The 26,816-nt window shown below is 44.1% G+C and overlaps 1 protein-coding gene across 2 annotated transcripts in view; it reads right to left on the bottom strand.

Annotated features, from left to right (window-relative positions):
- Positions 1 to 26,816, bottom strand: part of EVI5L (ecotropic viral integration site 5 like) — a 1,383,225-nt gene that overhangs the window by 1,036,468 nt on the left and 319,941 nt on the right. For both annotated transcript variants that reach the window (XM_085654281.1, XM_085654282.1), the window contains exon 4: positions 4,135 to 4,324. In XM_085654281.1, the coding sequence (XP_085510407.1) occupies positions 4,135 to 4,324 (190 nt within the window). The remainder of the gene's footprint in view (positions 1 to 4,134; positions 4,325 to 26,816) is intronic.

Below are 26,816 nucleotides of genomic sequence, written 5' to 3'. Positions count from 1 at the left end.
TTTCTTCATATTCCAGATCCTGTGATCCGAAGCACTGTGCTGCTCCTGACTCCCCTCCTGCACCAGACTAAAAAAAAAGTTGGAATTTTCTCGAGAGTGGAACTGTGTGCCTGGGACACCTACGCGCCCGCTCCTGCACTTAATTTGAGTTGATTCTGCACGCACCAGCAAGTGAATAGTCAGTGTCTGTTCACTGCTGCGGCGCTATTTGTGATTTTGTTGCAAACTCCATAGTGCTTTTACAGCAACAAAGACTGAGGCATCGACTTACGGGAAGCCAAACACTACATGAATCAACCAAGAGCCCAAAATGCGGAGTACCACATAGCGAAACATAAGCACTTGGTGAGGCCTGGTCGCTCTTTTCAGATATCTGATTTCTGAAACAGTGCAGGCAGTGAATAATTAAAACAGCTCTTTTATGGCGGTTTCATACAATAGATGCCTTTCTGTTTTAAATGCACTATAGTTGTTCCCGAGTGGAGCTTGTGTGGCTGAGTAACTGTTTTAGATCTGGATACTGCCTGGAGGGACGGACACGAAAAGCAGTTAGCAGCAGGCAGTGGCCTTCTTGAAGGATACATCCGAATGGATGGCAGTTTTGTTTTTTGTATGAAGGACTTACTGTGGATCTAGTTTGCTCGTAATGGGTGCGCAAAGTGTACCATGTTTATTTGCCACCTCAAGCTCTGTGAGCTCCAGAATGCGCAATGGTTTCCACTTCAAATGCTTTGGTTCAGTATCATCTTCGGCGGAAGAGGGGCAGAACGTCTCTCAGTTCAAGTTTAATAACTCTCACTTTAAATAAATACTTCTCATTGGAGAGATGAAATCTGATACACTACAGTGAAATGCTTCAGAATATAATAGGGTGTCTTCAATATTCAAAAAAGTGCATTTCTATAACACGCAGAAGAGTTTCACCTTAGTACATCAGAGTTTATCTCTCATTGAAAATAATTTATTAAAAAGATAGCGTTTGAATACCTGAACTGGGAAACATCCCTGACCCAATTCTAATAACAATGCTATTAGTGAACTAAGACAAAAATCTGTGGTATAGATTCCCATTATTTATACACCATCTTACACTAATTTCGAAAACAATTCTTGGTGCGAGAATCACTCCCCCAAGAAATGTCTAGCTCGCTCGCATTGCAAAAGTCATTCATTGATCTTACGCCTCACCGCTTTTAAATTTCACCAGCCGCCACTGAAGGGCAGTACAGCAAACTAAAAATGCTCCTGGCTCACCTTGCCCCGAAGATGCCAGTGGGACTGAAGGACGGATATATGAAAATACATGTCTTGCAAGTCCAAGGACACCATCCTGACACCCAGTTCCAGAATAGACAGGATCTGGTCAATATTAGCAATTTGAATTTATCCTACCCCACGAAAGCATTGCTGGTCTAAAGTTCATTATACGTCTGAGGCCCCTGGAGAGCCACAGACAGGATGGACAGATGCTCCTCTGTTCTGCTCTGGGTAAGAAAGTCGGCAGGGAGAAGAGAAAAGGCAGGGGGCTTAGATGTTTTGAAATGACTGTAGGACCCATCTTTCGGACTTGATGGAACACCAAACAGAGAGAAAAATAATCATTTGCTCACTGGTTGAGTATGCTCCACTAAAGTGGTTTTTCACATGTTGTAGCAAGGGAGGATGAGTTGATAGACTAATGTCCCTGTTGGCCCACATGCTGCCTGCCAGACCGAGGTCCAGGACCTTAAAAGGACTGGGTTGCCTGCTGCATCAATGGCTGGGAAGGCTGTCTATATCTATATGCCAGCCCGATGAAATAGCCTTTCAAGTTCCAGTACTTAAGCAGGAACTGTTTGGTATGGGTCAATCTCCCCAAGAAACATTCTGTGCCACTGTTGTCTTTAAAGTGTTCTAAAGCAGCGTCCTCCTCCTCTTCGTAGAGGCAGGACCCATCTAAGGGCATGTTCATTAGGGAGCACTATATGTTGACAGAAAATTCAAGTGGACCTCATTCATGCACGTCTATGAAGTACAACATTGATATTGATCGTACCAGCACAGACCAGACTCTGGTATCCAGACTCTCATGGGAAACATTCTGTCCACCACGTATTGTTTGGGTTTAAGAGGCCCTAATAACTTCTAAGACTGCCAGCAACATCTTGCTGACAAAGTCCCAAAAGCCATGTGTGTAGCAGCCCAGCAGGCAGCCTAAGTTTACAGATCGCAGTGGCAGACTAGCAGAAGAAAACATGCACTTGCCAAACGCACCAATACTCTTGGATTCTCTGCCCAATGGAGTGGTTGAAAAATTATTTTAAGGCTCTCTGGAGAGGGATGCTTAGCGAGAACATCCTGGTCATAAGGCACCAGTCAATGACGTCTGGTCGTCTACCTATTCACGGGTGGCAAGAACATGGTTTCAACCAAGTACCAATTCACAGGTGGGCAAGAACATGGTTTTAACCAAGTAGCCAACAGAGTTTCTGCAAGGCCATCATTAAATAGAAGAAGGGGCTCAGATGTTGCTGGCTAAGGCTGCCGACTTTCAGACAAAACATTTGTTTGAGTCTCAATGGAGGACAGCTGCAATTGTAGCACCTTGGCTGCCCTCTGAACCACCACTGCAACTAAGGCACTCTTTTGCTGGTGGCCCATGGGTCAAATCAAGCTCTGTCTCAGGAGAGGTATCAAGCACACTAGCATTCTGTAAACCAAGGTAGAAGGTATCATCAGTATAATGATGGGGGAAAAGCCATCACCTTCATCATAATATTCACCAACATCCTGGGGTGTAGCCAGCTTTAACGCCACATCAGAGTCAAATCCAAAAAGATAACTAAGCCTCTGCAGGTAATTGCAATGTAGTAGAGTCACAGGGTTAGAGTTATGCTGCATGACAATCGGTTCTGATTTTGTAATTTTTTTGCATCACTGTGGTCGAGCTCGGGCCAATGTCAGTTATGGGTCCAACATGGCTGTCGACACCAAATCATCCACCAGTGACGGTGGAGTCAGCACAGGCAATAAAGTGGCAGGAATCAGCGTGGACCGTGGTGCCAAAATAGAATTATATCCAGAGGTTTGTAGGGGTCCAGTAGTGGGGTCTTAAGAGACTGACAGCCCCAAGAAGGGACACATCCTTGGTAACCTGAGTAGAGGCCCTTGCAGTTCTGTGGGGCCCGAAGGCGTAACAGAGGCATCTGGAAGTGCACAAAAAATCTGCACCATGGCCTCTCTGAAAGTCTCGATTTGCTTCAGGGTCGATGACATCTTGGGAAATTACAGGCGAGTAGGGATCACCTGAAGAATCGTCTACATGGCTGGTGTCCTCGAAGGAGCGCAACTTACATAGTCACACTCTTGCTCCTTCTCTATACAGTCAGAGTGGCAGAAAGGGATCAAGTCCTGCTTCACTTTCTTTTGCTTGCACAGGGACTTGGATTTTGAGTTCCCGGTGGATTTACAGCACGGAGTTGAATGGTTGTAGGAGTCGCTCTGGGACCAAGTACGGAACTTGGAGCATTGCTTACGCGAAGGCCCCAACTTCTTCTTGTGTTCGCCGACATACAACTTCACCTCCTGGACTCAGATCACAATCAGGTGCATTAGAGCACACTTACCACACAACTTATCTCCTGATCCTAGACACCAAAGACACACCTTGTGGGGGTCTATGACTAATATCCACTTCCTGCAGTTGTGGCATGGTCCGAAACCTGCCATTTTCGCTGAGGACATTGTTCTCTAACACACAGCAAACCATTTTGGAAGTTGTCAAAAAACAAACAAAATCAGGACTGGAGCTCAGAATCTACATCTAAAAGGCATGGAAAGAAAGGAATGGACGTCAAAGTAAAGGGATAGTGCTTATATGCAACTTCCCTCTATCACTCCTGGGGTGGTGTGGAGTCAACTAGGAGCGCACGCTGCCACCTAGCAGCACATGGGAACACTGCTATGAAAAACATCTTCAGATCCAATCTGGCACCTGGGGGACATTATAAGGTAAGGAATCTGTAATTAGAAGTACCCATTAGAGATAGAGTTTTTTCCTCAGCGATACTGGCACTTGTAACATTGCTTATTGTGGGCAAATGTAAATGTGCTCAAGACGTGTGACCTCTCATTTGTTACAAATGCATCACTCACCTTTAGCAGTTTTTCTTTTCTTTTTCTCCAGTCTTCCCATTCATTGACAATCCTACCCCAGAGGATCCAGGTGTCTTCCTCCAAATGGCTCAGGTTGGAGGAGGCTGAGGAGCTGGAGACAAGTGAAGAGCCGCTATTCCTACGCGAACCATTCATCGAACGCAAGGACTTTGAATCTGCTTCCAGGAGTCTGTCAGAACAGTACAAGTCACAGTGACAAAAATAACTTATAAACTCTGACACATTTGCACATATAACCAATTTGCTGAGAAACCTAGGAGAGTATGAATACAGGAAAACAGTCACCTGACACACACAACAGAGAGGACATTCCAGAAACAGGGCGGTTTGGGAGGCTGTGAAACAAACTAACTCCGGGCTACCATTACACAAAACTCTAGTACGACGGTTTTTAACCTGTGGTTCGTGGACCCATGGGGGTCCCCGACACCTATTGAGGGTGTGTGCAAATAATTTGAAAATTATATAGCATTATCAGATAATCAATAGACATATACATTAAAAGCAAAATTGAAAATGGATACTTTAAAATGCTCTGCAAATGTTAAGTAATTTGAAACTGGAAGCTAAAAATGTAGGTGGGATCCTCATCTTTATTTGCAGGAGATGCCCAAGTACTACAAATCGACTCTACAATGGCCAATTGGAGGCCTCAACTGAAGTCACTGTATGGACATAAAAAAGAGTGCATGCATTAGGCGCAAAAAAGTGATATGCTAGAATCGAGAATATTGCTTCATCTTTTAGAAATAAAACAACATTTTGAACGTTCACATTATAATACTGATTTTCAAACAATTGTTTATGAATTAAATAAAATATTTTATAATTTGTGTATTTATTTTATGTTTAGCAATTTCACAAGTTTGAGAAAAAAATGCAGTGAGCCTCTGACAAGGGAGGTGGGAAAATCACATGTGAATATATAAGAGATACCAATGTTGGAGAACTAGAGTTATAGGTAAGTAACTAATTTCTTCTCCAACATAGGATCCTTTATATATTCACATGCTTGAATCAGAAGAGCAAACAGTACACATTATGAAATATAAAAAAGCAGGAAGCAAGCTCACCCTCGGTGAAGGAGGCTTCTCTGGACTGGCTGTACCGCTGCTACGTCAGCTTCTGTGTCCACGTCTAGGCAATAATGTTTCGCGAATGTATGCCTACTCCTCCAGGTGGCAGAACGGCAGATGTCTCTCAAAGGCACCCCAACATAGAGTGCTGCAGTTAAAGCCATGCCGCTGGTGAAATGTGCCTTCATTCTTTCCTGAAGAGGACGATTACTTTTGGCAATACAGGCTGAGAGCTAATGGGATATCACCTCTTTGGACAGCACTTGGCCTTTTCGAGGTTGTGCAAATGATAAAAGCTGGTCTGATGTGCCTATGTATGTCCTCTGTTTTGTCTATCTAGAGTTTGGGGCAGCTACCCAAGTCTAGAGTGTGTAATGATATTTCTGTTGGTGAGGAAAGAAGGATCTAAGAATAACAGGCTCATTCAAATGGAAGTCAGTAGGCACCCTAGAAATGAATTTAGTATTGGTTCTGAGTAACACTTTATCCTTAGTGTACTGGAGAAAAGGTTCTCCAATGGTAAATGCTGAATCTCTCACTCTCCTGGAGTATGTCAGAGCCAGGAGTAGTGCTGCCTTCCATGAAACAAATGTTAAATCCGCTCTATGTATAGGCTCAAAAGGTGGTAACATCAGAACTGTATTAAGTTCCCAGGGAACTGGAGGATGTCGAAGAAGTGAAAACGCTCTAAAAAGTCATTTCTTGAACTGTTTAATGATTCTTTGGGAAAACAAATTAGATGTCAACTGTCAGTCCTTCTGAATCTCAATACTGCATCCAGATGGACCCTGACTGAATAATATTTGAGACCACTTTTTGCCAAGCTTAACAAATATGGCAGGATCTGAGAAGGATTTATTTGAAGCAGATGATGACATTATTCCTGCACCAGACACAGAAACGTTTCCACTTAGCATTGTAAGTCTTATTGGTTGCTGGACCACGAACCTGCTTTGGAATCTGTTTACACTCTACCGATGGATCCAAATGTCCAAATTCTAGGTAGTCAGGTACCATGCTGTCAAGTTCAGCGACATAGGATTGTGGTGGAGAACCTCTCCATGATGTCTGGACAACATCCTGGGATGCACCTTCAAAGCAATGGCTAGACGTATTGCCAACTGCAACAGCTCGCTGTACTAGTACTGCGCGAGGCCACACCGGAGCAATGAGGATCAGAGTGCAATGTTGTACCTTTGCCTTCTTCAACATTCTGGGGATCAGAGGAAAAGGTGGAAAGGAGCAGGCAAATACCTTGAACCAACTGATCGAAAGAGCATTGCCCATTGTCCAGAATGTCATAACCTGCTTGCGAAGCACGGGCCTTTCCTGTTATTCAGAGTGGCAAACAGATCAACTGCGAGGTGACCCACTGGTGACAAATGTAATCCACCGGATACTGGTCTAGTTCCCACTCGTAAAAATCTGTTGCTTGGCGTCTAAGCGCATCCGTCTGATCGTTCTGGAGGCAGATGTTCCACAGCAATGTCTATCCTGTGAGAAATGGGGTAGTGCCACGGCCGGCAGCTGAGCTTCTTCTTAAAGGCTCCTGGACGACGTTCCTCCTTGCTTGGCTATGAACATAATGGATGTTGTGTTGTCTGTTCTGACTAGGACTGGCTGACCTACCTATCTGGTAAGGAACGATAGTAAACCCAGTCATATGGCACGGAGTTCCAACACACTCATGTTAAGCTACTACTTTGCATCCGACCAAAGGCCTCTTGTTGAAAGCTCTTGCAAGGTGGGCTCCTTATCCATCCATAGACGCATCCGTGGTGAGCAATAACCTTTCTGTTGTTAGTAGGAAAGAGACCTGCAGTTAGATTTTCTGAAATTCTTCACCAGATCAGAACTTGATCCAAGAGCCTTGAGACTCAGACTATAGCTTTCTATGAGCCTTCCACCTGTTTCCATTGTAAATCCAGCTCTTGCTGAACAGGTCTCATATCAAGCCTGCAAAATGGAATTAGAACTATACATGATGCCATCATACCCATTTGGGACTTGTATTGCCCCACTTTGATTGATTTGTTTTCAGCAATAGTCTGTAACTTTCTTATTCTTTCTACCAATGGATAGGCTTTCCCCAACTGAGTGTTATCGAGTACAGCTCACAGAAACTGGATCTTTGTTTGGGGCACCAAAGAAGAGTTCTCCTTGTTCAAAGTAAAGCCTAGTCTCCGGATGAGATTGATGCAAGCATTAGTGGAAGCTTTTTCTTTTTCTCTGGATGGTGCTTTCACAAACAACCGTCCAGGTATGGGAACACCTGATGACCTTCTCTCCTGAGAAAAGCGGCAAGTGGTACTGGAACAAGACAATTGTTGAATATACTATGCATCAATTTGAAACCAAAAGGGGGTGTGCCTTGTACTGGTAGTGCTAATTCGGTACTGAGAATTGAAGATATTCCTGTGTTTTCAGTGAATGGGTATGTGGAAGTAAGCATCCTTCAGGTCCGTGGAGGTAAAAGAAAAATCCCCTTTCTACATCATCAGGAGGACTTCTTGCACAGTACGCATCCAAAATGACTGTTTCTTTAGAAAACTGTTCCGCTCCCCGGTGTGGCCTTTGATTCCTTGAGACATGAGGAAAATGTCTATGGCTCCCTTGGAAAAAAGCATGAGAATTTACATTTTCAGCTTCTTCAAATGAAGATGATGTTCTTTTCTTTTCTTGGTGGACAAACTGGAGGTCTCTGGATAAACCCCAAGGTATGGTGGCCTGACTGTATAATTGGTAAAACCCATTTGACTGATGTTATATTCTTCCATGTATGAGCAAAAAGGGAAATTCTCCACCCAGCTTCTGAGGATCAGACAGAAAAGGATGGCGAGCTAGAAGTCAGGTTCTATTATGATTACCATTCATTCATACGTGTGAGAAACCTCTTTTCCTTCCTGCAGACCTGCCGTAAGTTCACCTTTGAATTCAATTAAAGAAGTATTTTGGATCATATCCAGACAGTCTTTGCGGACAATAAGGGCATCGAAATTGTGTGATCTCTGTGAACCACAAAAAGATGTTCCAAATCTGCAATACTGCAACAGTCCTAATGCCATTACTGTATCAGTGTTAATTAGAAGGCAGAGCTTCATTAACATGTTTTCCAAAAAGAGTTAGCCAATCAAAAGGCATGTCTAAGATTTTAGATTAGACATTAGTACGAAAGCCTGTGGATTTTAACCAGCCTTGCCTCCTTAGTACAGTTCCTTCTGCCAACTTGTATTTGAAGCATCCATCGCCATGCCAAATATGAAAGAAGAGGTTTGTTCTCCTTCATTCAAGATAGTTCATAGTTGCCTAAGATCCAGTAATGGAGCTATGTCATGCCATATCTGGCAACTGTAATGGCCATGAATCTCCAGAGCATTGGCTGTCTTAATTGAAGTTGCTGTCATAGGCATCGCATCAATTCTTTTACCACCCTGGTGGCGAAAAACAAATTATTAGATGGAGTTTTAAGGATACTTAGAAAAGTCAGGCAGGTGTAATCAACTAGGCTTATATCTTAGCACTGATTTTGCCAAACTCCAAAGAAAGGGCAGTATTTTATGCAGATGCATTTGGGGTGGGTAGGTCGATGTTGTTAGCTTGCACAAAACAACAAAATGGACTCTACTTTCAAGAGTAAGTCTTAACTGTAGACAAGATGAAAGCTGCTTGCAAGTCCTTTTTATAGATTTGTAGATTTATCAGAACTCTACGAAAACAGCTAGGCAGTCAGGTGCAGAGACAAAGAGTCATGATTTAAAACCCTGCCATGATTCTTGGATAGTAGGAATGGGTCCATCTTGAACAGGATCGGTGTCTGAATCATCAGGATCCAAAAAACTGTCCAAATAAGCAGAAGTGGCTAATGAGATTGTGCACAGTTCTTTCTTCATCTTCAGTAGGACCCTCTGAATGAGCAGTGTCAGAACCCATTTGAGAATGCCACGAGATAACAAGGGGTTACTGGGCCCAACTGTGGGCATTTAGGAATTTTACTCCTGATGTCTCAGGGCCCAACCTACTTTTGATTCTGAGCAACTGGGCCAAGTACCCCTTCTTCACTTGACTCTCAGGGCAAGCATGGTCCAAGCAGTCCAAGGCTCACTTGGGGACAAGAGATACAGGGGAGTGAACACAGGCTCACAACTCAAAATGTGAGCAGCAGCAGAAATAAATCGTTGTACAGCCAAATATTCACTTTTGTGGAAAAAGAGCATCATTTTATTTTCTACCACTAACAACACACAGGACAAATATAACATTCACTTACAACTACATAACCTCCTGAGGTTGGGACTCTACGGTTTCCATAGGTGGTTCCTCGGTGTCCAAATCCCTCCTCGCTCCCAGCTATAGTGGTTATTCCCATTCACTATAGGCAACTTAGAGAGCAACTGGAGTTCCTGCGCATACATCTTCCACAGGCGTCGGAGCGGCAGCAGGCGATTCAGGTAAGATCGCTGCATGCAACCCAAGTGCGTTGCACCCAGTGGTTGGAGTGTTCACACGCAGTTGTACCTTTACAGTGACTGGAAGTCTGCGAGGGCTCCTCTGTCCAGGGTAAGTCTCTGTTTCCTCCTGCGATGGGGAGGGGGGGAGGGGGGGGGGAGGAGAGTGATGATACGTAGCACCTGGTGTAAATCCTTCCTCTCAAGCAAGTGTGCTTGGTCACTTCTCTTGGTGACGGCTCTGACCAAATCACATGACTTGCTGGTCATTGTGACCCCCTCAGGCATACGGGCTCACCGTATCCTCAGAGTGCACAGGCTCTGGCCCGATCAGCACAATGAAGTCCTTGGCTGCTGCCTCTGCTGGCATACTGTGTAGCAGCTCACTATAGCACTTGGACTACTTCCCTTACAGCACAACATTCTTCTCATGGCAGCCCCTCCTGGCACACTGGTTTTCTACTACTCACAGGGTCCGGCCCAATCAGCACAGCGAGGCACAAGGCTCAATTTGCGGTGGCCCTCCTCTGGCATACAAAGGTCGAAAACTTTGTGCTGCAAATGTTTAAGAACCAGATCGGTGCAGCAGCCCTGTTGTCACACCTCGCAAAGGGAGTCTACTCAAAAGAACTTCCCACTGGACTGCTCTCCCTCCTATGATCTCCTCCTCCTCCCAGAGCACACCAGTCTTATTACGCAGGCAGGCGCTGGTGCTTCATGCTATAAGCTAGGTGATCTTAAATTCCCTGGGTGATTTTCCCTCACCCAGCAGGGAAACTAGCAGGCCTTGAAATTGGATGGCATCAGTTTTGGTTACCTCATTGAGAGCTCGGTAGTCCATACAGAACCGCAAGTCAGTAAACCCTCGCTTGGTACTAGAACCACATTACTAGACCAAGGACTATGAGCTCTCAATGACCATCAGGTCCAACATTTTGGCAACTTCCACCTTAATGCATCCCTGAACCCAGTCAGACAATCTGTACATCCTGTCCTTCACTGAGAGACTGTCCCCTATGTCTATGTCATGCACACAGACAGGTGTCAACCTGGGAGTCAGCAAGAATACTTTTTGGTAAACTGTCCCAACACCTCTCTACATTCTCTCTGCAGCTCAGACGTTAACTCAGGGGCTAACTGAACCCCTTCCACAGTACCATTCTTCATGTCACTATGCAGCAAGTTAGGAATAGGCTTGCGGTCTTCCTCTGCCATAGCCATTTCAGTTGCTGTATACTCTCTCATGAGGTACGGCTTTATCCTGTCCACATAGAAAACCCTCTATTAGCACCTATGTCCACCAAGCAGTTAACCTCAGAAACCTTCTGAACTACCTTACATGGACCACACCACTTGTCCTCCAAGGCCATGGGACAAATAGACTTTAGCACCAAAGCATCCTGTCCTTCCTGATACCCAAGTCAGCATTTCTTTCTGGTCATACCATTCTTTCATCAGCACATGGCTGGCCTGAAGGTTTCCTTAGCCTGACTCATGTAATGCACAATAGACTTCCTGAGGCCAATCACATAGTACACAATATCCTTCTGTGGAGACTCTGAGGTTCTTTCCCACCCTTCTCTGACAAAGGTGAGTAGGCCGCGCACCAGGTGTCCATACAAAAGCTCAAAGGGACTGAATCCTACCCCCTTCTGCAGAATCTCTTGGCAGGCAAATAAGAGATATTTCGGAAGAAGATCCCACTTCCTTCTGAAGTTCTCAGACAATTTCCATCATGCGCTTCAGTGTCTTTTTAAACCATTCCACCACACCATTGGTTTGTGGGTGGGATGCTGTGGAGAAGTGGTATATCACACCAGCTTGCTTCCACATGTCTCATGTAAGAGCAGATAAAGTTGGTTACTCTGTCAGAAATTACCACCCTTGGGAATCAGACTCTAGAAAAGATCCCCATGAGAGCTATTGCTACTATCCCTACAGTTGTGCTCCTCAGAGGTACAGCTTCAGGGTACCTGGTAAAATTATCCACCATAACCAAGATATACTTTGTTGTTTGATTGGGAAGGGGTCGAATGTACCAATTATGTCTATTCCCACCTGCTCAAAGGGAACACCTACACCCACCTGGTAGAGGCACTAACACCTTAGTCCTTCCTCCTGTCTAACCACTTATCTGGCAAACGGGACAGGTTCAACAGAAAATGTCTGTATCTGCTCATCCCTGACCAATACGGGCTCTGGTCAACACAGCTGATGTTGTCCCAGCCATATAGGCTTGGGGTCCAAGTCAATGCCCAAGAGACATCCAGCACCTTGCTTTTCCCTTCACCCTAACATCAATGATGGTCACCTTGCCATTGAGCTCAATCTCAACCCTGGCAAGCGGATACTCTATGCCCTCTTCAATGGCTACCAAACCTATATCCTTCGTCTCAGGGAGTATCTCCTCCAGCTTAAGGTATTTTCTCTCAATCATAGTGCGGAAGGCTCCAGTGTTCCTCCGGGCAGGAACTTAACTCGCATCGATACTAACTTCCTAGACAAACCCAGTTGTGTTAGGATGAATGTGCTTCAGAGCATATGGTTCCCTCTCCCAAATGTCCATAGTTACTAGGTTGAGCACAACTTGGCCTCCTCGGGTCCCCTCACCCATGTGTAACTTACAGGCTATGACAGGTGTTGCTAGGCCAGGATCTTTTGCCTGACAATATTTCTTAAAGTGTCCCACCTGGTGGCACTTAGAGCAAGCCACCACTTTGGAACTGGAAGAAATTCCCTGTCGTCCCTTCTCATGATGTTCCTACCCAGACACACCATTACCATTTCCATGTTACCTGGGCCATACTCGAGTCCCATGAGAATTGCCCTGGGTTTACCCCTTCTGTTTAGAACCAGTCTGTGCAGCGGTCTTTAGCCCCTTTTGCTTATAACCATGCTGCTCTTGCCGTTTATGAACTGTATTAGCTAATCACTTGTCAGTCAACACTGAACATTTCTCTGGATCCCTCTCCGTCAAATCAGACATGTACTGCCTAAGTGGGGTAGAGCACTCTTGTTTTGAGTCACTCTCTCACAATCAACTGGTTAAGGAACTGAAAGTCTTTGGCCTCCATCCCTCTTACCCACTCATTCCAATAACACAATACTCCATGAATCCAAGTTTCAAATGGAACACGATCCACACTCTTGCAGTCCAAGAATCTCTGAAGGTATTGAGCTGGCTTCAGTCCAAACCACCTAACCAGACCTTTCTTCATTCACTCATAGACCATCTGGTCTGCCAAAGGCATTCTCCCGATGACGGCTGTCTCTTCAAATGGCATGCGCCCCATTAAGGCAGATGCCGTAGATACCTCATTTAAGGCCTAAACCTTACAAGCGACTTCAAAGCTCACCAACCATTCCAAATTGTCATGACCTTCCACATGCACAAGATTATTTGGAACCTTGGCCACAACCTGGCCTGAACAGGATGTAGAGTTAAGTTTCCCATATGGAGTTGTCATTGCTGCCATCCTAAGATTCTCTGTATCAAGGGCTATCCTTTCCAGCTCTCATTCCTTTTCCTTCTCTTTCTCCTCCCACTCTCTTTGTTTCTCCTCCCTTTCTATCTCCTTCTCCTCCCGGGCCCATTCCTTCTGCCTCTCCTGCTCAGTTCTTGTGCTTCCCTGTGTGCTAGTCTTAGCTTCTCCCGCTCGAACTCCCTGGCTTTTTTATCTTCCTTGGCCTTAACTTTCTGAAGTGCCAAATGCGAGATTAAGGTCTCTGCTGAGCTCAACCCACCCAAGGTATTCATTCCTGGAATTGGTCACAGTGGTACCCTAGAAACCAGCGGTGGTGTACACCTGAGGTATTTTGGAAACTAACGGTGGTGAGTGTATTGGTGAAACTCTGTAAAATGCATCAGGGGACACACTCTGTGATAGATCTGCCCTACAGGGATCCACAATTCCGAATCCACAGCACTATCTTCCTGTGTTCCTGCCATGGTTCCCTCCCCAGAGTCAACTAAAGCCTCATCCCTTTCACCCAGTGTCTCAAACTGGTCCCTAATTAAATTAGAACATACCTTTCAGTCTTCACTCCTGGGACCACTCCATCCTATGTCCCTACATAAATCCTTTATCTGATCTATGGACAGAGTGCTGAGGTTAATTCGCAACCCTGTGTTCTCCACTGTCTATGTATGTTGCCTTGGTGCATTAAAAAAACTGACGTGCTGTACTACTGGCGCGAACTGGAAATGGCCAATGACACACCTGCATATTTTAATTGATCACCCTATTTCAGCAGACAGTCATCTTGAGGATGCCGCATCTTCCCTCGATAATTGGTTACACACTTGGACACTTCACCTGGCACCCCGTAAAATACATAAGGACACACGCAATAGTCCCTCTGCTCCCTGGTTTTCCGAGGAACTCAAGCAGAGTAAAAAAGCCTGTAAATGCCTTGAGCGTTCTTGGAGGAAAGATTATCTCCCCCAGAACAAGCTCATTTATAAACAGGCCTTGAAAGTCCACTTTGCGAAAGTTCGCAATGAGAAGAAAAAGTTTTTAGGTAATAAAATTGAGTCTACAAAAAATTGCAGTAAGGCACTTTTTAAAGTAGTGAAGGATTTCGTTAATCCTAGTGTTACCCAGAATCCATTCACTCCTACGGCTGTATGGACGGCTAATATTGCCACTTTTTTCTACAACAAGATTAAGTCCATTCAGGACTCTTTCGCTGTATCCCCACAGTTAATTTCTGAGAGCGCCTCTGGTCTATTTGTTGGCTCCCAGATGGACATTTTGGAAGAATTTCCGTCAATATCCCTGGATGTCTCTCTAGCCATCATGAGATCACTAAAATCTGGTGCGCCTTCTGACCCGTGCCCTGCCAAAATATTAGCATCAATTGCTGAAGTTATGAACCCGGCCGCCAACCATGTGTTTAATTTGGCACTAAGTACGGGCTCTGTCCCGCTGAGTTGGAAACATGGCATGATACTCCCTCTTTTAAAAAAAACCTCGGCTGACCCCGCAGTCACTAATAACTATAGACCTATTACGCTGCTTCCCTTCTTTGCTAAAACCTTAGAAAAATATGTGAATGCAGTAATTACCAAGCACCTAGAAACCACCAACGCCCTTCATGCTAGCCAATCTGGCTTTAGAGCAAATTACAGTACCGAGACAGCTCTGCTAGAAATCTCGGAAAGCGTCAAGAACACTCTCGATAAGGGCGGAAAAGCAGTTCTTATACTGCTTGATCTTTCAGCTGCTTTCGATACCGTGCCCCATGACCGCCTCCTTCAGAGACTGAGGGAGTGCGGCCTACGGGGCACGGTTCTTAACTGGTTCTCTTCTTTCCTCAATGAGCGTCAGCAGTCGGTTTGGTCCCCTCCTTTCTCGGCTGCCATTCCCCCATTAAATGTGGGAGTACCTCAGGGCTCAGTGTTGAGCCTGACCCTTTTTAATATATATATGGCCCCTCTAGCCTCTCTTGCTGAAAAATGTGGTGCTAAGATCATAACATACGCTGACGACTCCCAAATCCTGTTTTCTTATGGGAAGGATGAACCGTTTAACGAAGTTTTAATCAGGGAATGTCTGTCTAATATCTTTGGATGGTTTCGCCTGAACCAGCTAGCCTGTAATTCGGCTAAGACGGAAATCATCTTTTTTGGCCACTCGCCCGGAGACGAATGGAAAAATTGGTGGCCTCAGGATCAGCCTTCACCACCCAACCCTGTGTCCACTGTGAAAAATCTTGGAGTCTTACTGGACTCCGACTTCTCTATGAAGTCGCAAGTGAAAGCTGTGACTGGCACTGGTTTCAGGCTCATCAAAATGTTGAGGAACTTTCTTTCCCTCCTGTCCAGGTCTCATAGACAGACTGTAGCGCAGGCTCTTGTTATTTCCAGATTGGACTATGCAAATGTCCTTTATTTGGGTATTCCGAAATTTCTTCTGAATCGCTTGCAATTAGTTCAGAACGCTGCAGCCAGGGCTGTTCTGAGGGTCGGCCCTAGGACCCATTTGGCTAGCCTTTTCAGGGAACTTCATTGGCTCAAAATAAAAAATAGAATTGATTTTAAGGCTTTGGTCCTTGCTTTTAAGGCACTTCACAATATAGGAGCTGCTTATCTTAAAAAGCGAATTATCCCTTATTGTCCGGTGAGGACGTTAAGATCTTCTGCTCTCTATTTGCTTCAGGTGCTGAAGTTCCTTTTAACCAGAAAGGGTGGTCGCTCCTTTCAGGTGATGGTTAGCAAATTATGGAACACCCTCCCTCTTGACCTCAGAAGTACCTCTGAACTCTACAGCTTTAGAAAGCACCTTAAAACCTGGTTGTTTCTCTTATAGACTGTAGTCGCATCGCTTGGTGAGGTCTTAAAGAATCGCATACGAGCTCTGTGATTCTTGGCAGGTTACTCCTAGCGCCGGGACACTTTTTTTGAGTAGCCGAGCGCTTTATAAATCTCTACTAACATAACATACAGGGTCCTAAACTTTAGGCATTCCATCACTGCCACCAACTGTCAGAACTCCATTCAGAGGGGCACGGGGAAATCAGGGGTCACTGGCCATGGGGAAAGCAGGGGTTACTGGGCCCAACCATGGGGTTTGAGGCCTTTTAATCCTGATGTCCCGGGGCCCGGCCTACTATGGATTCTGAGCAGCTGGGCAAAGTACCGGTCCTGCACTTAATTCACACTGTAAGCGTGTTCTGAGCAGTCCAAGGCTCCCTCTGGAGTGGGGGGTGGATACAGGGAAGTAAACATAGGCTCACAGTCATGGCTCAACATCATTTTTTAGGTTAGTATATAGTCATCCCAATGGTCAGATGCCTGTTCCCATTGCATGTCTGAACCTTCTTGAAGGGGCCTCAATGTCAAATGGCATTGTGGTATGAGTGGAATGCAGGAATACAGTAGGCCTAGACGTACCTTGAATTTTCTCATTGCTTCCCAATTGTTTATAATTATTTCCTGAATTAAGCAAATTAACTTGTCTCCTATTTCCTGCAATGGGTATGTATTCAGTTGCTCTGCACGGGGATCTAGGAAAAAGATGTGTTGGGCCAGTAAGAGGATACATTTTTTGTTGCCGAGTGAACGACTCAATCCGTTTAGTAGATTTCTGGTTTGAGAGACTTCAGCTGATGCCTGATGTGAAGACAGTGCCTTGATAAGTGAGATGTCGAGGTATGGATATCATTTTATTTCCCAATGACCTACGCTGGCAGCCACAGGAATGATACATTTCAGAAAAAAACCTGGGTGCTATTTTGAGGCTGAATAGAAGATACTTGAACTGCTAGTGCTGCCCATTTACCATGAATAGGGGATATTTTCAATACTTTCGATGGATGGGTTGGAGGAAATATGTATCCTTCAGCTCCAGAGATACCATTTAATCTTCTTTGTGTATTGACTGCAATACATCCAGCAAAAATGGTATTTTGAGTTTGCTTCTTCACAAACTTGCTTAATATCCGAAGATGTACAATAGGAGTCCATTCTTTCTCTGAATTAGAAAGAACCTGGAGTAAAACTGTAGGTTTTTGTCGTAGTATGGATTTGGATCTACTGCATTCCTGAGAAGCAGCTTTTTTATTTCTTGTCATAGGGCTTTCAAGTGGTAGTGTTTTTCCCTGATAGGTGGTGATGGAGGCAGCATTGTTGTAAATTCTATGGTGTATCCATGCTGAACTTAATCTAAAACCTAATGATTTAATATCATGTTTTGCCGGGTTGTTAGAGATGCCTTTCACATTTTTTTTCTCCTCACAAGCATGGTCGAGGGGGAGATGGGCTATTCAGGAAGTCAGGTTTGGTGTTCTCTTTTATGGTCTTGTCGGTTAATGGGCCTTAGTTTCCTGGTCTATTTCCCATATGTCGTCTTATATTTTGTGTTGTCAAGGATGGATTACTTGCTTATAGGTCAGATGAACGATTCTACTAAAGTGATCTTTGTCCATATTGCTGGTATTTGTAGTAGCACTAAGATTTACACTTTTGTAAAACTCCCAGTGATTTTGCCATGCCAATATCAATCTTTATCGCCTGCAAGGTTTCATCCAGAAGTGTCCTGAATAAATGGAGACCAATAAAAGGCGTGCCAATAAGCCCAGACTGTACCTGTCTGAAAGTTATGCTGTAGAGCCATTCACACTTTCTTAAAATGGCTCCAGTCACCATTTGTCTGAAACAAATGAGTTTTGGAAGTATTTAGAGATGTATCTAGAAGGGCCAAAGATGTGCTTGTTCATTATGATAATCTGGAGGTTTCCAGAAGAACAGAGGTATGTTGTTCAATTGCTGCCAGTCTCAATGCAACAGGATAGGATTCATGCAAGCAAATGTTATCACTGTTGCAGTAAATTTCTACTCTTTACCCAACACTATCCAGTCTTTTATCCTTTATGTTGGTGGGTAGCAAACAAGGGGTCGCGGGATTCAACAATTTTAGTGTGCTGAAGCTGATATAACGAAGTCTGTTTTGATCTGATTCAATAGGTTCGCAGGATCTGCTATCAATGTGGATTCTGTTTCAGGATTCTTCATACAGGTTAGGTCTTCCTCCAGTCTGTAACTAAGCATTAAGATCGCCCTGATTGACTTATTTTTGCCTTTAAACTAAAAAAGAAAGGATTTCTTTTTTTAAATGGCCATCGGTAAGTGACACTCCTGACCAGCCCTTTCCACCAGCATATGCAAGTTGTATACATCTTCTGGTGGAAAGTCTATTTGGATTTCTTCAGGACTAAGTTGCTCTGCCTGAACCTAATTCTCCCATTCAAGGTCCAAAATATCACCATGAGTGGCGACGGCACCATGGTCTGAGTATTTTACTACCTTCAGCATTAGAAGGTGTGCCAAATCCAGCATCCCTTGGCAGAACCCATGTCTGAGTCTCAGCTTGCAGCTATAAATCTGTGATTGGCCAGAGTGTTAAATCCAAAGGAGGTGCTTGACGTAGGGCTTGCGGTTGAGCTGGTGGCAACTTTCCATAAAAGTCTTGCATCCTTCTTGTAAAAAACATCCATGGGCACTTGCACCATTAGGGAACTGGAACTTTGTGGAATTTCTAGTGACAGAGCTAGCCTAAGCAGGTTGTCATTTGATAGCAGTAAGATTCATCCATGCCATCGTCTGAATTTTCAAGCACAAAGTGAATGTTCATTTTGTGAAGCCCTTCTGCTTAAGAAGTCGTGTTTGATCCCATGTCATCATCTGAATATATTTGTTCTGATTCTTGATCTGAAAAGTCCACTCGGTGTAGGAAGCTGGCTTTTTATGTGGTAGTGCCAATGTAAGGGCACACCACGCAAAAAGTACACACAACACTTATTGGTTTAAATCTGAATCAATAATCCCAAGTGCTCTATAGTGTGGTTGAGCAGCTTAGGTTTATCAGAGGGTAGTGTTAAGCATTTATTGCACACACAGAATCAATCAATAAGGGAGAGACACACTCAAAAAGGAAATCCGATACCAATTTAAAAAAAATAACACAGATTTTTATATAATTTCAGACACCATGATCACTGGAATCAGTTAAGTACATTTGGAGTAATGGATTTTTGTAGAAATAAAAAATACATGCGAATAAACGTTTTGAGGTATGAGCCTTGAATGTGGTAATGTCATACTATAGGAGAAACATATACTGCTTAGATATACCGGCACACGGACTTAAGGTGCTTAGGGGGCCATGACTTGACAGGTAACACAGGAGTTGCAAAATTCCTTCACTTTCTGGGACATGACTGGCCATAAGTAGTAGGTGATTAACCTACTCCATGTCTTAGTCTGGCCAAGATGCCCACCTAGGGGGATGTCATTGTAGGAAAGTGGAATCTGACTGCATGGTTACCCCCACTTTTTTCCTGGTGTTTTGCTGGTTTTTTTACTTAGTCTGACTGGGATCCTGCTATTCAGGACCCCAGTCTATCTGCTTTATCCCTAAATTGGTTGTTCATGTACTTTAGGTACACTCCAGATTGGATTCTGGGGTACCCTTATAAGTCCCTAGTATATGGTATAATATGTAGCATAGGAACCCCAGAGGCCTCTCAGGGGCTGCAGCATGTATTATGCCACCCCTGGGAGACCACTCAAAATGACATCACAGGCGTGCTACAGCAGCCTATGTAAGGTGGTGCATGCACCCCTTACTTAGATATAGGTTCTGTGGAAATATGGATTTTTATGATCAGTTATGTCCCCTATCTTGGACCCCAACGGTTTCATGTATAAATCACAAGTACATGTATGTTCCCTCCAGTTCCAGTTATGAAGACGCAAACACTTGTGCGTCCACCGTCAACATGTCCTCTTTCAGATCCGCCATGAATGGGCCGGATATTCTATTTCTAAGTATGAAAGGCCACCGGCTTTATATGGTTCATTTATCCCATTTTTCAGTCCAGGCGAGTAGGCCCTGATTCTGCCGTTAAGCCTTTTCCTGCCTTCTGCCTCTGAAAGCTCCAGTCTGAGCTCGCATCTGTATCCATGAACTTTGTCCTATTCCCTGCGCGGCTAACGGTGCCTGACTCCAGCCTGTTGCCTGCCAAAAACTGTATTTCACCTTCGAGATTATCTGCTCCGCTCCCTACCCAATGCATTCCTGTCTAGTAGTTTAAGTAAACATTCTTCCAGCTATCGAGCAAAGGGCCCGGCTTCTCTGTCTTTATGCCAGTAATTCATAGCCCTGTTACTATGGAAGATTTCTGCCCTCGCATCTAGTGTAGACACTTAGACGCTTGTACACGCACTCACAGTCAGTATAGAATAGATTTTGTTCGAGAGACCTTTCTTTTTGGATAACACAGTTCTTTAAACATAGGATATTAGATATGATTTGGGATTAGGTTGACATAACCCCAGACTTTTGTCTCCACATGTAGAGCTAAATGTCAAGTCCCTTTCTCCCTCTAGTTGCACGTCAATCACACGTCATGCGACTGCGCACGCATCTCTGCCAAATATTTCTGCTGACATTGCAGGATTCTCCAGGTATCCACCCACACATGACAAATTACCCATTATCATCAAGTGGACGCCCACATGGACGCCCACCTTCACGCCTACTTACACGCCCACATGCTCTTATCTCATTCTCTCTTGCTCTTTTGCTTACGTACAATTGAGAAATGTATATATACTGTACTCTGTGAATAATGTTTTGAGAATATTGAGAATACTTTTGAGTCCCCTTCCAGATCCTTTTTTGGTGATGGTAATATTCTCCCTTTGACTCGAGTTATTGGAATAAAGCCCTTTTAGAACCTGATACCACAGACTCAGCCTCTTGCTTTATGCATGATCCTATTGATATTCTGAAATACATAGAGCGTAATATTTTATTTACCACATAATGGCGCCCGAACAGTTTAATCTCTTTCCCCACACGCCGGAGATGAAGGTCCAGTTTTGCCCCCTTCCATAGCCGTGACGGACTTCAAGCGCGCACGTCGCGGGTCTTCCCGCCAACTCCAGCAGGCCAAAGAAGGGGACAGACTGCGACCAGGCATCCATACGAGGCGGTGAGGAACGCAGATTGTCCTACCCAGAGCCCACCTGCGAGAGAGCTGTGTCCGAGGTATACAGAGGCCCACCAGATTCCGAAGTTCCGAAGTTCCGCGTCGAGTCCAGTCCGGTCCAGTCCAGTCCAGTTCAGTTCCGAGGCCTTCCGTTCCGAGCTACCCGGTGAGTACCATTGCCGGGGAGGCGTTCTGACGTGCACATAGGTTGTGCCGGTCAAGACGGGTTTGGGTACACAAATCCGGTCTGCACTGTTTCAGCAGTGTATCTGTACTGTTTAGCAGTATATCTAGTATGTCTAGTATATAATTCAGAATCACCTAGTTAGTGTCGAGTATTATGCTAAGTGATTAGTTCCCTAATGGCCATTGTTGTTCGTTAAATGTTAAATGTTAAATGTTTTAAATACGTTCTACATATTGTGGTGTGAATGACTGTTCATTATTGTGTTTATTGTATTAAGTGTGTTCAAGTAATAAGGTCTAAAAATGCCGCTCTTTTCAAAATTAAGACAGATCAAAACTAGAAAAGGGGTACTCGAAGAAGCTGTTCCCATTCCACCTAGGGACACTCCAGGGTACTTTATGTATCATAAGCATGGCCTAGATGCCGTATTATTTCTTGATTTATGGGTGGACTACACCAAGGATTTACCAGAAAGTCAGAGGTGGCCCGCAGTTGGGACATGGGATGCAGATTGCATCATGAGAGTAGAAGAAGAATTATGGAAAAAGATAGCCAGACAGTAACAGAAAGATGCCATTGAATTATGGCGTAAAGAATAGCATAGACGCACAGAGTAAGCGCTCAGAAAAGAAGAGAAAAGTAGGGAGGATTCAGACAAAGCCCGAGAAAACGTGTTAATTGAGGAAGGTATCCGAGTAAAAGCAGAACAAGTAGATAGACAACGAAACACTCTTATGAAAGAGAAAATGTAGACCAGCTTGGAAGGATGCCATTGAGTTTTGGCGCAAGGAGTCACATAGGAGGTCAGAGTAAGTGTTTCACGAAGCAGAGAGAAGTAGACTGGAGTCTGGAAAAGCCAAGGAAAAGATGTTACAGGAGGAAGTGGAGCAGGTAAAATGAGCGCAGGCTGACAGAGAAAGAAATACTGACGTTGCTGGTATTTATCCCGTCCTTTCAGAGGACCTAGCAAGAGTGGCCCCAGTAGAAAGACCAGTTAGAGTGCCACCGCAAGTACCACGATACATATAATAATGATATAGTAGCCCAAAGGTTCTTGAGCCACCCACCAAATGAACAGCGCATAGCTGGTGTTTACATGGTCCAACATTTGACTACGTTGTCAATAGGAAATTGAGAGGGGTGTAGCTAGAGAAGGAGCAACACCTGTGATTTGATGACACCCCTAATGTACAAAGTGCTAACGAAAAAGTAATTTTTGAAAAGTTTAGCTTGAAAAAAGAATTGTGGGTATTTCGAATTTGCAAATTGTTCAAGAATACAGGTTTGTGTTCTTGGTGGTCCAGTGAGCCAATGTGCTGGGTCAAGTCGGTGAGATTATGACCCCCTGAGTGCAAAATTGTATGTAAAAAAAAAATTTCAATTGAGCGAATTATTGCAGTTTTTATGGAATTGAGTAGTCTTTTTGTCTTTGACAGCTTCAGAGTGAGGAGAAGGTGGGGGCTGTGTAGAGCAGTATGTGATACAGAAATCGGAGACAGATTCTGACCTTGTAGCTAGTGTAGGTGGGGGCCGGTGAGAGGAGCAGAACAGAGGCACTGCTTAGAAAGCTTCTCTGACATCGCATCTGTGTAATGCCTGCAGCCGGAGCGACGAAAAAAGTTGGCTGGCAGCCCAGGCTCAGGCCGCGCTGAGGGGCTATTTTTAGCTTCTCTGATAAGACAGGGCAGCTGAGAAATGTAAGTCGAGAAAGATTCCCTTGGTCTATTTTGTGCTAAACCAGTGCCCCGGGGAAATGTCTATGGAGAAGATTTGTTTTATTTTTTAGCAAATGTTATATTGCTTCAGGCCAGAAAGTAAAATGTTGCTCTTGCTTGGAATTTTAAGGGCTATGTGCCTATATAAAAACGATTTTCAATTTCAGACATTTTTGAATTGTGGCCACAAGCTGCCACCAGTTGCATTGGATAAATGATCCAGTGGTTAAAAGTCTGTGAGGAGAGATGAGAGGTGCGTCTTCGTCTGGGACATTAGGGTACATTGTGTTGACGAAGATGCATAGCTCATTTTTATAAAAGAAAACGAACAGGTTCGTGTGTTCTTCGTTTTTGATTATTATTGCTGATTCTGTTTTTATAAAAGAAAACAAACAGGTTCGTGTGTTCTTCGTTTTTGATTATTATTGCTGATTCTGTGTGTCAGACTTGACACGGTGATTTCAGATGGGGGTGTATAGGGCAGGTAAATAAGTTATTGATTATAAGCCTGACAAATTAAGCAGGCCAGAGTGTTCGCCTCTGAGCTGTAGGTACTATAATTGCGCATCACTGCTCATTTATATATGTTAGTGTAATTGTCTATGCTTTCTGTGCTTGGTATACTGATGGCTTGGCATATGTATTTTATATATGTTTTGTTTTTGTGTTGTATTGACCAGTCTGTTTAGCGTTTAATACAAAGTTCTCCTGTGCAAGTACAGAGATGGTCGTGACGACGGCAATCTTTGCACAGCGCTTGGCTGGAACTTGTTCACAATTACTAAAATTCACAGACATGATATTACCATTATCATGCTGTCAAAATAGCAGACAACACGTTATGAGTGTATGTCTAATTGGTATTGGTGATGAATAAAAGAAGAAAATAGTTATGCAAGACTTAAATATGTATCACATGACTGCCTTTCTCTTATAGACAGGCAGCCTCGGTCATATGTTTCCAGATTGGACATTGGGAACAATTATTATCTGTGCACTCGCATCTTACCTCTTGAAAGGCCTGTTTTAAATAAGGACTGCCACCCCAGAGTGACAAATGAGGCTCGGTATTTAGGGTAATGAGAAAATATCTGACAGGATTTCCTTTTTAAAGTTTGCTTTAGTAAGCTCATTCTTGTAAGTGGTGGCCCCAAAAGTTGACTTGTTTTTAAATTAGGCTGTTTATTGTATAGGTGGAAATTATTGCAGAATTACTGATTTTTTTTAGCAGATGAATTATTAATTATCAACATTAACAACTGTTCTTAAACTTGGTTTTCCGAATATTTAGGTAATTTAGCATTCCTATTAGGGCCTCCTAGCATTAATATTGACTTCAGGTTGGTGTAGGTTCATGTAATAGGGACATTTGCATATGAGATGTCATTTGGCCAGCTTATGAGCTAACACAATGAGGTTTGTACATTAATTTGAAGGATTTCTCGCCGTTTCAAATACGCTGTGTATCTCCTATAATTTTGCTTACGCCCAGTAGCTACACACAGGGATTAATAGTGTTGACAAGACACAGGGTTTGATAGTGTTTGACAGCAGTGAAATCTGTTTCAGATTTCCTCCTGTCAAAAAGGGGGGGGGAGGAGGAGAATATTGGCTTTCTGCTGGCCCCTGAGGAGGTTCGCTTCCCGCTAGCCCCTTAAGAAATTAAGCCCCTTAGAAATTAGCCCCCTTAGAAATTAAGTCGAGGAAATAGGTATGGTGCTTTCCCCTTTTTCTCATGTTTTATTGTGATCTTTCAGGGGAATTAGTTGTGGGCACCGGAACGTATTCAATTGATTTCTGGTTTTTCCCAGCCCAAGACACAAAAAGACTAAAGTCCTCAAGAACACACTGTGGCATTTGAAGAATTAAAGAGAGCTTTATGTCAAGCACCAGTTTTAGCAAACCCTGATTACAACAAATCGTTTATGTTTTTTGTGACAGAGCGGGATGGAACAGCACTATCTGTCCTAACACAAGATCATGCAGGAAAACACAAGCCCTGTGCTTATTTTTCTAGTACATTAGACATTAGACCCAGTTGCACAGGCTTTGCCTGCGTGCCTAAAATCAGTTGCAGCAACGGCCTTAGCCATAAGACAAAGTGACTCGATAGTGCTGGGCCACCCTCTGACAGTACAAGTACCACACGCAGTAGAGGTTCTCTTGAACCGGACACAAACACAACACCTGACTGTAGCTAGACTGACAGGCTATGAGCCAACGTTATTTCAACCACACATAGAGATCAGACGATGCAACATACTGAATCCTGCTACCCTTTTGCCCTCCAGTACAGAAAGCGTTTCACCACACGACTGTGTTGAAGTAATACATACCGTGACTAAACCAAGACAAGACTTGACAGACGTTGCACTCCCAGACCCCGACCTAACACTATAAGTTGACGGCTCATGCATGAGGACAGGGGCGGGAGAATTAGTGGCAGCATATGCAGTGACTACTGATACTGTAATAATAGAGACTAAAAGAATAGACATATTGTCAGCACAAGCAGCAGAGCTCATCGCCCTGACACAAGCGTGCATAAGAGCTAAGCACCTGAGAGTAAACATTTACACCGATTCTGTGGCGAGAAAGAGGTTTCTTGACCTCTCATGGGGTCAAGATACAGCATGGCCCCCTTATTCAAGCCCTACTGGAAGCAATACATTTACCAACAGCCATAGCTATCCTAAAATGTAAAGCACATACTAGAGCCACAGATACCATTTCCCAAGGCAATGATCTGGCAGACCGAACAGCTAAACAGACAGCTCAGACCCCACTAGACATGACAAAGTTACAGGTTCAATAAGTGTCCAAAGCCATGACAGTTAGGGATCCTTCCAAGGATGTACAAGACATACAGACACATGCTACTATGGACGAATTAAAGAAATGGTCGGAACAAGGAGGGGTACTGACTGATCAGGGTTGGATGAATAAGGGCAAATCCACATGGTTTCTTCCTGATTCGATGGTACAAGTGATTATAAATACCGCACATAGTCCTGCACACTTAGGAGAGAAAGCAATGATAGATAGCTTACAGAATATATGGTTCAACAAGCACCTGCGTGCAGCAGCGAAACAAAAGGTCAGAACATGTATGATCTGTTGCCAATTCAATCTAGGTAAAGGCATTCCGATGGAACAAGGTGGATTCCATCCACCTGACCACCCTTTTGAAGTGCTCCAAATGGATTATATCCAAATAAACAGATGTAGAGGTTACAAATATGTCCTGGTACTAATGAAGCAGGTGTCCCTTCTGTTAGGGTATACCTGGAAATTCCATTGTGTGCGACATCCTGAAGCAGCAGGCCTTGTAGAAAGACATAATCGGACATTAAAAATTTGCGCAGACAAAGGTGTAGATTGGATGGTAGCCCTGCCGGTTGCCCTCTTTTACATGCGAATGGTAGCTCATTCTAGAACAGGCTTATCTCCCTATGAAGTGGTCTTTGGTAGACCACCAAATATGTGGGGCACTCCAATGCCTAAAAGATTACTGATGTTGATAATAACATGCTGACAGATTACCTGGCTTCCTTGATGTCTGCACTACTCTCTTGTTGTTCGCAGGTTGCTGCCGCCTTCCCTGACAACACCCAGGTCAAAGAATACTCCATCGCTCCTGGATGGAAGGCGCCAAAGTCAGTGCTCTGGACCACGGGGACGGCCGTTAAAGTAAAAGGGCGGAAAAGATGGTTGCACCTTCACCACTCTTTTACAAAGGAAA

Source organism: Triturus cristatus, chromosome 4_1 (genome assembly GCF_964204655.1).
Source record: "Triturus cristatus chromosome 4_1, aTriCri1.1, whole genome shotgun sequence".
Classification (NCBI taxonomy): Eukaryota; Metazoa; Chordata; class Amphibia; order Caudata; family Salamandridae; genus Triturus; species Triturus cristatus.
The sequence above is the reverse complement of the archived record's forward strand: the minus strand, read 5'-3'. Positions and strand labels throughout refer to the sequence as shown.